General features: G+C 40.5%; 1 protein-coding gene across 5 annotated transcripts; it reads left to right on the top strand.

Annotated features, from left to right (window-relative positions):
* The first annotated feature begins 1,741 nt into the window (after positions 1-1,741).
* Positions 1,742-12,059, top strand: LOC148661492 (ectonucleoside triphosphate diphosphohydrolase 7-like). Of its 5 annotated transcripts, none has more exons than XM_088635319.1 (13): positions 1,744-1,919; positions 2,502-2,584; positions 2,962-3,135; positions 5,485-5,690; positions 5,908-6,058; positions 6,863-6,966; positions 7,055-7,114; positions 7,499-7,650; positions 8,523-8,689; positions 8,823-9,144; positions 9,842-9,927; positions 10,640-10,801; positions 10,940-12,059. In XM_088635319.1, the coding sequence occupies exons 2-13, from the start codon at positions 2,577-2,579 to the stop codon at positions 11,154-11,156; spliced, it is 1,809 nt and encodes a 602-aa protein (XP_088491445.1). In that variant the 5' UTR covers positions 1,744-1,919; positions 2,502-2,576; the 3' UTR covers positions 11,157-12,059. The 5 variants fall into 5 exon arrangements, with proteins under 5 accessions (XP_088491446.1, XP_088491443.1, XP_088491445.1 ...); XM_088635318.1 differs by having other exon boundaries at positions 1,744-2,051; XM_088635317.1 differs by lacking the exon at positions 2,502-2,584 and having other exon boundaries at positions 1,743-2,051.
* The last annotated feature ends 56 nt before the right edge of the window (positions 12,060-12,115 follow it).

The following is a 12,115-nucleotide window of genomic DNA, read 5'->3' as shown; positions in this document are numbered from 1 at the left end:
CATGCATATTTGCTATCGAGATAATACTGCACCAACATCAGGGCGGAGCTGTTATCTGCGGTTCATATCACAGTCAGATCTTCTCTGTGGCACTTAGATTGCCTGCATGGAACACAGAGGAAATACCACAACACGCAGTACTCTCAAGTGCTTCCTTAAGAGTTTGTTACTGTAGATAAATGTGTGTGATATATCACTGTCGCAGAAAAAAAAGTTTTTTTGTTATAGATAAAAGTTTACTGCATATTGATAAAACCAATTTATTTTTTAATAAAACATGGCGTGCCATATGACATTGTATTCTGTATATGGTCTGAAGAGCAATACAATAGTTTTAGATATTTTTGATGAATTCTTGTTTTTCAATTATTATTGAGACAGATAAGCAACAACATTTTGAGGATTTTAAGCAATCTTTAGTAAGATGCAGATCAATTTTCTGTTACAATTGTATAACTATTACTAACACCTGCCATAGATGCGATACAATTTTTGTATTTCTAGAGAAATAATACCTAACAATACTGATTTTATTTAGATTACGAATATTATGCACACCACAAAGCACTTGGAGGAAGGAAGGTACAGTGGTGAACAACAATAATCTAGCATTATATCTGTTACTTTAAAGCTTCAATGTTTCAAATAAAAATGCACATTTTTACTGTATGTTTGGAACAAATACTCTAACATTTTCTAAATGATGCAAGAAAGCAGATTGAAAAATACTGTAAAATGTTGTAGCTGGAGAGTGTTCCAAGTTCCCTATTAGACTTGCACACAGTGTAGATTCTACATGTTACAATATTGTTTATTTCCATGACCTCCACAACTACCCTGCAACAAAAACAATAACAGGTCAGTAGAAAAACAGGTCAGTAGGTGTTGTGGGCAGTCATTTGAAATGTAATCCTCAGCACCAATCAGGCTGTAAGGCGTATGAAATGTGCACCAATCAGAATGCAATACCACATAAAGTGTGCACCAATGAAAACACGCCGCCTACATCGCATTCAAGGTGCAAGGACTACGCATTAATAAAAACGTGGGTATTTAAATAGACGAAGAGCTAAAACTCTAGAAGTAAAAAAAAAACCTAATAACCCTAGTATAAAAGACAGGTGCTGTAATACACCCATAATCACATTTTAATAGTAAAGGAACACTTGTGAAATTAGCATTAGTATGTGCTCTGGCTGGACTGAGAGAGGAACTTGTCCTGGTCCCACAACTCCTGGCAGGAGTCCCGTACCTTGTGGTCAAGATGAAATTGAACCGCTGTTACAATCTTATCTTTTCTTCTGATGTTCTGTAGATTTCTTACAATACTTGACAGTCCGTAAATCCCTTCACATGTACAGAAGTTCGGCTGAAAACAAGACTATGATTGATTTTTCGAGCCTTTTTTTTTGGTCATTTGCCATGGCTCCCATAATATAAACCAAACATTGATGTCTTGAAAAATAGAAAGTAAAAAAGTAAACATACTCTTACTTTAAGAACATAATTATATAATTATATCATTGTCATCATGGCTATATGCATACTACATTATTTGTTCTTCTAGTAATATTTAGTATGAATTACTAATAGTTAATCAATAATGTATTTGTGCAAAATTCTAAATAATGCTGGTAATGTTATGAATGAAACAAACGAATTCCTCCATCATCTAAGCACAACGCATTGGTTATTAGCACAAATGCAGCAATTTGCGACAGTACCTTCTGTTGCCTTGGTGACGTGGAAGCCGTATTCTGAGGAAGTAGTGGTTGGTGTCATGGGGTTCTTTCCGTTTAAAATAAATATGAACATTTATATAAATATAATATAAATAGAAGTCTAAAATGATTTTCGAAATCCCATTTAGAAGAATACGCACACCAGCATTACCTCTGTAAACGAAAGCGTTTAATTTGGTAAGAAATATGTCTACGTATCTACATTACTTAACTTCCGTTCATTTCTAATAATGTACAGTTTGCTACTGGCTGGTTTAACTTTTAGGGACATATGACACTCGGAGCCAAATGTAATCCTTTCAATAACGAGTAAGTATTTATTTTTACAGACTGTAACAGAAATAGTTTTTGAATGATGATCGCCGATGTTGAATACGTAACGTATAATCGCGGTCTTTAAAACTGGACACCATGAAGAAACTCATTTCCTCTAATTGCTGGGTTTTTTTTAATACAGTTATAGTGTTACCTATCATCATTTTGGTGTGAAACAGAAAACGAGCTAAATCTCTGCAGTTTGTGTTTGCCGTGTTATTAAATAAACCAGTCGGGAATTTTCTAAAACTGGTAGATCGTAGTAGTTTTCAATTACTGCTATAGCTATGGTTATTCAAAAACACCAACCCCAGAGGTCTGCTATGTGATAATGCCGCCGTGGGGCTTTGCCGCGGTTCTCCTGGTCCGTGTTTTCTGTTTTCGCTTGCCGGCGGCCGGGCGGTCGGCCCCTTTAACTGTGACCTGTGCTGTTCCGCCCCGCAGCCCGCGAGCCGCTGCAGCCACGTCGTGTCCGAGTATGTGGAGGTGACCGCGCGCGACCGCTCCCAGCCAGGACTCATGGCACGGTAATGGGCCCAGCGCTCTCGTCGCTTTCACAGCCTGTACAGGCACAGGAAAAGAATGTTAGGAAGGGTTGAGCCTTTCGGCTTTTTCACAAACTAGAGGTGCTGAATTTGTTTCAAAGTTGTTAACCTTACTGCAGGTTCATTACTTTCTGTGTAGTGCAACACACCGTGGTTGAATATTTGGTCATATACCATATGTTTAGGGAATATGTGTTTAATAGGTTATACTGATATTACTTGGTTTAATAAAGATCCGGTTTGTATAATCTTTCAATCTTTTAACAGTTGTTTTGGGGTTTTTTTTGGACAGTGTATTGTATAGGAAAACAGTTTGAGTCTCACATGCAGCGTTCCTTGATGAAGTGTTTGTTTTGCAGGCTCAGTTTCTCCTGCCTCCTGCCAGCTTCCTGGCACTTCAGCGTGTCCCTCTTCTCCCTCGGAGTCTCACTCCGGCAGTGCCTCCTCTTCCTGGCCTGCTTCCTGCTCGTCTTCCTGGCCATGCTGCACATGGAGCACTGGAGATCTGGGCACCGAGCGGGCCAGCACGACAAGTCAGTGTGAGACGATGGAGAACCGCAGAGTGGAGGATGTTAACTGCCATGTGTACATGCGCGTTAGAAGTCTTATTGGCGACAGTGTCTTGGGACAAAACCACTCAATGTAGACAGTGCATTACAAAATGGTACATAATAAATGTACTTAAGTCATTGACAGACTTGTGAAAGGCTCAGTCAGTACTGATGTGTGCAACAGTCTATATATATGTAAATATAAGGTAGCTGGACATTTTAGTGATGAAGCCAAGGATGAGAGTAGAGTTTATCAATGTTATGGGTTTTTTATTGATTAAAATAGTGAGGGTCAACTTTAGACATCGTTTTACCGTTCTCCTTCTAATTGGTATTTTTTTTTCTTTGTTATATATGTAGGATTTTAGTGTCTGTGACTTGTAGTTTATGTTATCTTACCTTCTCATTCCTTGTAAAACGAGACAGCTTGCCTTATTGCTCTCAAACTCTATTGAAAACACATATGAAAACAACATTTTCAGTCTTGTCTCAACTTGCACCCAGTGATGAAAGGAACCTTTTTTAAGAACCTGAAACTGTACTGCTGTGAGTTTCTCAAAGCACTGTACAGTAGTACACATAACAGAAGCACAAATAATGTGGGGAAGAAGGCACATCAAACTGAATTTGTGAAACCAAGATTAAAAGGTGTTGAGGCCAGTTGTGAAAATGTTGACAATCAGAGTGTCTGGATTGAGCAGTGAGGGCTACAAACACAGAGTAGTACACAAGTAAACAAGCAGGCTCTTCTGCATATTGTTTGGAGCCAGGTCTTTAGCAGAGTTCAATAGCCTGAACCAGACAATCTCAGATTAACATCTGGATTATATTCATGATTAAATCATTAAGATAATATGGAGCTATATCTTTCAGTGCCTTAACATGATCAAGCGAGCCTTAAAAGTTTACTCCACATTTCACCAGGATCCAGTCCAGTTTATAGGGGACTCAAATTGCGTGCTGTTTCAGAGTATTCTTTGTCAGAACACGCCACAGTATTCTGGATATGCTGAAGGATATTTTGTACGTTACAGGATACCAGAGAGAACAAGGCGTTACAATATTCTAATTGGGATGAAATGAGTGCTTGTAACTATTTCAGCATTGGATACAATTCACCCTTAAAATGAAGCTGCTACAAATGCAGCTATTACTAAGGAAGTAAAAATAAAATTCACTACTCTGTTGATGTTTTAAGCCAAAGACAAGTCAAATATAAATTCTCCAAAAGACATATATTATTTTTTCAGGCCTTGATGTCATTCATTGTACTGGTTTAACAGTAGGAAACGTGGAGACTTTTAGTGCCCCCTGGTGGGAGTGTTTAGGAAGATCTCTGCATTAGGCTGTACTACCCAGTCTGTAGCTAATTATCTTATTTAATATCTAATTTTGAGAAGAAAAGACGTGAAACATCTTGGCCCTCGTTGATCAATTAGCACTTAAGCATCCCAGTGCTCCATTATTGCCATTCCTTGAAGTTAGTTGGAAATTAACTGATTTGTTTAAAGAGGTTAATCGCGTTCCCTTCCGGAGCCTCTTTAGTTAATACAATTTGTCTCTATCACCAGTAATCGCTCTCGAGAAGAACGGTGTTAAATTTCTGCCGACGAAGGCAATGAAGTGTTAATTTTTGCTTACAAGAAGAAAATCCTCTGATCCTAATCAAGTTAAGGTCGATTTTGTTTTGTCCTGATGAGCTTCTTAAAGGAGATGCAAGCAGGCGCAAGAGAAGTACAGTCTTTCTTTTCTGACCTAATGCTTTTTAATCCACCCAGAGAGAGGTACGGGACACAGCTGTCGGGAAACTCAATCTCTCTAAAAGTGGGCTATTTCATTGTCGTCTTCTGGGACTGCTCATTCAAAGGAAGTTAAAGTGTACTGTTTCACAGCATAAGCAAAATGCAGCAAATTTATAAAGCCTGTGAATAATAGTTACGCATAAAGAGTTGGTAATTTACTATCAATATCAATAGCCTGTTCAAGATCGTCCTATTACTCTGGCATAGTCTTCTGCACTGTCATAAATGATGTAATGATACACAATATTTACTGTTCATGGCAATTATAGATCATTCCAAGGCTGCAAGCTTTTGTGCTGTGGTATTATTAGGCTTCTTACTCTTTCTCATATGCTGAACAATTCAGAACCACTTCAGATAAATGTATTGCAAGTAAAGGATGATCTCCACTCCAAGTTGTTTTTTGCAGGCTATGGAGTAGGCAAAGAATCCCTTTTGCATCTTTTTGGCCTAGGAACTACAATAGATTTCCATTCATTCTGTTTATGTTGAGGAGTTTTGAAAGGCCATCATTCTGCCCTTCTCACAGGTACCTGTCCATAGTTGAGACTATGGAGGCCACCGATGTCGCTAATCCCAGTCTGAATTTTGGGGTGGTGGTGGACTGTGGCAGCAGTGGCTCACGGGTCTTTGTCTATTACTGGCCCCCCCACAATGGAAACCCTCACTCACTACTTGACATCCGGCAGATGAGAGACCACAGCCGGACCCCTGTGGTCAAGAAAATCAAGCCAGGTCAGGAACAACCCGGGGCAAAGCAGAATGCTACTCAAATAGCAGAACAGATCATGGATCAGAGGGGGGGCTGGGCTTTTGTCAGATCTCACTGACGATCTGGAACTAAAGCTTTTTTTAACAAGCTGCTTTGGACCTTTTTGCCAAATTCCAAGATCGAAATGGGTCTGATTGTTGCATGAGCTGATGCAAACAGTGCGTATTCTTTTGTTCTTAGGTATATCAACACTGGCCCTCACCCCTGACAAAGCCAGTGACTACCTCCAACCTCTCCTGAGCTTTGCAGCTGGACACATCCCCAGAAAGAAGCACAAGGAAACTCCTCTCTATATTCTTTGCACAGCTGGCATGAGGATGCTTCCTGAGAGGTAGGGCTGCACTCTTCAGTGTGTTGTTTCTTTCATGGAGTGCTCAGACGCAGTTATTTACTCCTCTGCTTGTCTGCAGGAAAACCCATTCCTGGCACTGTTTCCCAGCCCACAAGTTCTCATTGAGGTATTTGACACTAGAGGTTTATACCTCAGTCCTTTGTGGTTGTAATGCTTCCTACAACCAGTTGTGATCTGCATTTAAGTCCTGAAATTGCAAAGTAACTAAGTTATTTACCTGTTAATGGGAGCATCCCTGTTATGCTTAGTTTTTGTGTTTCTTTAGCATGTAGTGTACATCTATCTGTCCGTTTCCAGAAAACCCTTTGTCCTGCTAAGGGTCATTGCAATCTGGAGCCTATGCAGGAATTAAATAGCAGAAAGTGGGACTGAGAACATATGTGGCCCCCACAGACTCGGATACCTTTAATTAGTGTATACAATGGGTTGTTATTAAGAAAGCACCTGGAGAGTACAGGGACATACAGTGTCTTGTTTTTCCAGTCCACAAAGAATAACTGCTTCACTACTCAAGCTTACCCACCACGTGACAGAATCCACGCAACACTCACAACACACAATACGTCCCATCTCGCAATGCAAAGCAAAGCAAGTGGCAAATTCCACTGGGCGCTACACATGCAACCCCTCTGGTCAGGTCGTTGCAGGCCTGTGGAGAAAGAGACGATTTTGAATACCGGATCAAACCCAGCACTCTCGACTCTGGGAGGTGGGAGGAAGCCCACGTGAACACAGCACCCAGTGAAGCCGAGTTGAACTCAGTCTTGTTGTTGTCCCTGCCAGCCAGCAGGAGGCGATCCTCGAGGACCTGATCACCGATGTGCCAGTTGCATTTGATTTCCTGTTTTCAAGCTCACATGCAGAGGTCATCTCTGGGAAACAAGAAGGTAGGGGGGTCTGGGGGCTGAGAGCGGCCACAGTGCCACTAACTGCTGCGTGATTTTATGCTAAAGGCTTGCATTGCTTTTTCTGCAGGGGTGTATGCATGGATTGGCATTAACTTTGTGCTTGGCCGCTTTGACCATGCAGAAGAGGGTGAGTAAAAAACGCTTGTCATTAACTTTATATTCTGTTTTCTTTTGCAAATCGTTTGCACCAATTATCCTTTCTCTTTCATTCAGTTATGGTCACTTTTTAGTCTTTTAAACTAACGGCATGAATGTGTTTGATTTAACTATCTGATGTACAATACAAAGATAGAAAAACAGTCGTAAAATTTCTACGAAAAAATTATTTCACATTTTTTAACAATAAAGATGTGTTTATGCTCCACAGCAAGGAGAGGAAAATGCAGCTGTAAGTGACTAACATTGTAAAGAAGGCGAGCCTTCATATAGCCAGATGAGATTTCAAAGCTTACAGCTTTGCAAATTGACATTAGATCGTGTGGAAGTAATGTAGTGTGCCCGTCTCTTTTAGGAGAGGATGCTGTGGTTAAAGTGTCACCAGGAACCCAAAACCAGCAACCAATCAGCCGGAAGCGCACAGTAGGCATAATTGACATGGGTGGGGCCTCTCTGCAGATAGCTTACGAGGTGCCCAGTGCGATCACCTTTACCTCACCTGAGCAGGTAACAGGACTTCATTAAATTAAGATGTGTGTTTTTCTGTGATAGCAGGAACAAAAAAACTGTGTAAGAATGATGTCCTCTTGTAGTCTCCCAGACTCTGGACAGATTCCAGGGCAGCAATATCTTTTTTTGTAACATGATAACCAGATTTATGCACAGTCTTCTAAGAGAGGTCCTGCTACCATTCACTGTACAATTGTAACATAATTGAACAATATACCCTCACATCCTGTCCTTTTTCTTCTTCACCAGGGAAGCAGATGTAATCCTTAAGGAGTTTTTCAAAAATAATCTGTACTTGTTTACTTTAAATGTCATCTGGCACCTAGTCTTGCATTTTGTCTTCTGGAATTTCCCCTGCAGAGTCTGAAGTGTTTGCTGATCCCACTGTATTGGTGTAATCGGCAATTATAACTATTTTATTAACTACACAAGAGTCTATATTGTTGGTATAAATGAGGAAGGGCAATCATCCTAATACAGGTCCCTGTGGTGCTCGTCTGATTTACTGTAGTATTCACCCTCCTATCTGTATTCTATCTTCTATTAATTTGCCAACTCATAAGACAAAAACTTACGTTACATTAAATACTATCTATAATTAAATAATTTGTTGTTTAATGAGGATCATTACCAAAAGTTTTCTGAAAATAGATGTATGTATGTTTTGTTTGTCTCAAACCACACCAACATGTTAATTAAACAAGTGCCTTATAAATCCATGTCGACTGTCTATAAGAATCCTGTTGCCATACCGATGATATTTTATTTTTCTTGCTTGTAACATAAGATGAATTGGTCTATATTTAAATAACTCTAATGTCTTTACTGAAATATTATGACTGCAAGTGCCATCTAATAATTGTCATCAGGAGGATGCTGCAAAGAGTCTGCTGGCTGAGTTCAACCTGGGCTGTGATGTTGAACACACTCAGCATGTCTACCGCGTCTATGTCACCACATTCTTGGGCTTTGGAGGGAATATGGCTAGGCAACGCTACGAGGACCTCCTGGTCAACAGCAGCTACTCCAGGAGCAGGTAATCATGGCAGTGGCACAATAGTCTTTTTTGCAGTGGAATTCCTCGTTGGATTTCTATTATAGAAACCACAGATCTGCAACCCAGCTGTGCAGTGCTCTCACTTTGTGTTCCATGTTCCTGTTAACTACAGGCTTACGGGAGATCAGACTGGGATGAGTGTGTCCACACCATATCCAGAGCCCTGCCTGCCAGTGGGGCTGACTGACTCTGTGCATAGGGGTGGGCAGACAGTGTTCCTGCGAGGTCATGGAGACTGGCTTAAGTGCCAAGAGGTTGTAAGGCCTTTCTTGGAGGAGTCCAATAACAACATCTCCCTTGCGGGGGTGTATCAGGCTCCCATCGACTTCCACAACAGCGAGTTTTATGGCTTCTCAGAGTTCTACTACTGCACAGAAGATGTACTGCGCATCGGTGGACTCTATGACAGCACCAAGTACACCAGGGCTGCTACGGTACCTGTCATACACCACTCCTGTTCACATCTCATATCAGTGGGGATACTACATAGATAGATAAGACCTTATTGATCCCGAAGGGAAAATGATTAAATCAGTATTCTGAGTCTTATGCTTTTTCCACTTGGGTGTCATAATTGCCATTGTTTCTTAAGACCATGAAATCTGCCAAAATGAATCACAAGTCATATTGTTGAATTCCTAAAGCAGTAGTCATTTACAGTATACATTAACAATATTGCTTTCAAAACGATTGTTTGTCCCATTATTCAAGCTAGTTTCTTTTAAGGCAGTATTACTGTAGGTTGATCCAGGTCTGTGGATATAACCATCTGCATGCAGGTCGATGAAATAAGCTCTTAGGAGCAGCAAAGCTGTGACATCACATTGCAGTGTAGATCAAGGGCTGGTCCTGCTCTCTTCTTAGTGTTCATGCTTTTATTCCAGCTGCATCCCAAGACATGTCATGTGGGAATGCTCAGATTTTGCTTTCATGTCTCCACTTCAAAGAATAATGTAAAAACAGGATGAAGAAACATATGCCTTTGTTTCTACATCTGCTGTTGAAAGACATGAAGAAGTGCTAAAATGTTGTTTTTTTCCATACAACACTAAAATAAAGGAGAACCCCAAAGAAATTAGTAAAGTACCATCAAAGGAAAGTTATAATTTGGCACTTTCTTGTTTCCTGTAGGATTACTGTGCCACCAAGTGGTCAATCTTAAAACAGAGATTTAAAAGCAGCCTCTACGCCCCACAGGCTGACCTCTCCAGACTGAAGTAAGTTCAGACGCTATCCACAGCACGTGAGCCTTGGATTTAGAATATTCATTTTGGTTTTGCTGTGAACTGCTGCCACCCAAAAGATTTTTAATTTTAATCGGGCATGGGCATTTATTCTGCCTATACCCGGTGTGCAGTCTTACAGTTTATTTCTGGAGGGAAATATAAGAGCTTTGCTTTCTCAATTTCTTTCCCTTTTAAAAAGATAGTCGCATGGTATCTATTACCTCCAGGTTCAGCAGATGTGTCAGGTTTCTGTCTTAAACAATTGTGGATGAAGAACCCATTTCACTTTAACAGAGTGTAGATTTACTTATTTCCTTCAGGGGACAACAGAAAGGGGCATGAAGGTTTTGGGAAATAGCTTTTAGTCACACATGGATTCCAATGCTGGCATTCCCAGATTGCCTCGTAGTTGTTGCTTACTTCTACATTTACGACGTGCCCAAATTCATAGTTTTGTCTAGCAATCACGGCTGTATCATTGTTTCTTTTACGATGGAGCAGTACTCTCAGAAATTCCTGAAGAATTTGCTTTAGTTATCACCTGTTTGAGCACAGATCACTGTCTTTTCTCAAAAGAAAATAGTGCTTAGTTTTCTGAAAATAAGAAAATGTTGATTACTTTCTGTCCACCTTCAACTTGTAAGAGCTCGCCCACTTTTTCCAGCAGTTCCCCTCTGCATTCTTGTCCTTTTCACTTCTTCAGGTACCAGTGCTTTAAGTCTGCGTGGATGTATGAGGTGCTACACTCCGGTTTTAAATTCCCCAAGGATTACACCAACTTGAAGACTGCACAGCTGGTCTACGACAAAGAGGTGCAGTGGACCCTAGGAGCTATTCTCTTTAAAACACGATTCCTGCCTCTCAGGTAAAGTCTTCCTTCTGCATTTCCTTAGCTTAGTCTTTTGAAGTGTCAATAGAATTTATTTTCGATTTGGCTTTTGTGTTTTCAACAAGTTGTTTGGGAAGGTCGGTCTGCAAGACGTTCTGTGTGTTTCTACTCCAGGGACCTGCAGCAGGATGCATTCCGGCCAAGTCATTCCAGCTGGCTACGCTTCTCCTTTGTTTACAACCATTACCTGTTTTTCGCTTGCATCCTGGTGGTGCTGCTGGCCATCTTCCTCTACATCCTGCGTCTGCGGCGCATCCACCAGCGAGAGCTGCGGCAGGCCGAGACTCTGGACCTGCTGTGGGTGGAGGAAGGGGAGCCTCTGACTGGCTGAGGAACCAGGGCACAAGGGGTCATGTCTTCTTAGGAGACAGCAGCCCAGCACTGGCTCCCTGAGCTGGCACTGCTTTGACAGGACTGTGGCCACCTGCTGAATATGATATAAACGGAGTGGCCTCGTTGGAACAGGACTGGGGCAATGCACACATTTGGAAAATAATCCAGAAGCGATGAATGCCAAATCCTTTTAATACTGAATTTATTGATTCCAACTGCAGAGATAGGGATCTCTGGTTGCACAAAGACTTAGATTTCTTTGTACCTGCTAGAGAAGGACAGAACCATTTGTTTTATCCACACTTTTACCTGCTGTTGTAAAGGTGTTAAACCAAATTCAGTTTATTAGATGTTAGTAGAGATTCATCACAGAATAACACCCAATATATTTATATGAATTATTTTTTTGAAAAATTATTAATATGAAGAAATCAATGTTTAAGCCAAACGAGGGAGATCACATTTTTAGAATCCAATGTGAATTTTAAGGACTGTCTTTCAGTGCAGTTTTATTTCAGATGTCAACTTCTGAACACATGACTTTGTTTCCGTTTTATCCTTGCAGGCTTCTTTGACACCATTCAGATGTTTTTTTTTCTGGTCATTGCTGTTTGATTATTTAAAATTTAAATTATGTTCTCATGTGTTGTCCTGCACGTAGTGGATATTTGTAAAATGTACAGTATTTTTTAATTCAAGGACCAAAGCCTGTGTGCAGTGATACAAATGTAACTGGCACAGTAAAGAAAGTGCAGCTCAGCCTAGAAAGCACTGTGTACTGTGAACTGTAGCGAATGCAAGAATGCACAGTTTAACTGGCAGGGTTTGTAAGACAAGGATTGATCCTATGTCATGTCTTATGATCAGGATGTTTACTGATTAAAATAAAACAAATAAAAATGTTCTCATTTGCATTTTGGGATAAATACTGAAACAACGGCTAAGATGAGAAATCCT

The sequence above is a fragment of the Lepisosteus platostomus genome, chromosome 6 (assembly GCF_059453375.1).
Source record: "Lepisosteus platostomus isolate fLepPlt1 chromosome 6, fLepPlt1.hap1, whole genome shotgun sequence".
In the NCBI taxonomy this organism is placed as follows: Eukaryota; Metazoa; Chordata; class Actinopteri; order Semionotiformes; family Lepisosteidae; genus Lepisosteus; species Lepisosteus platostomus.
Note: the sequence above shows the minus strand (reverse complement) of the source record. Positions and strands in the feature narration are given on the sequence as shown.

Coding starts and splice junctions, on each gene's coding strand:
- LOC148661492 (XM_088635317.1), top strand. CDS start 2,014: ATGACACTCGGAGCCAAATGTAATCCTTTCAATAACGA. Junction 6,967..7,054: donor CATCTCTGGGAAACAAGAAG/GTAGGGGGGTCT, acceptor CTTTTTCTGCAG/GGGTGTATGCATGGATTGGC. Junction 7,115..7,498: donor CTTTGACCATGCAGAAGAGG/GTGAGTAAAAAA, acceptor CGTCTCTTTTAG/GAGAGGATGCTGTGGTTAAA.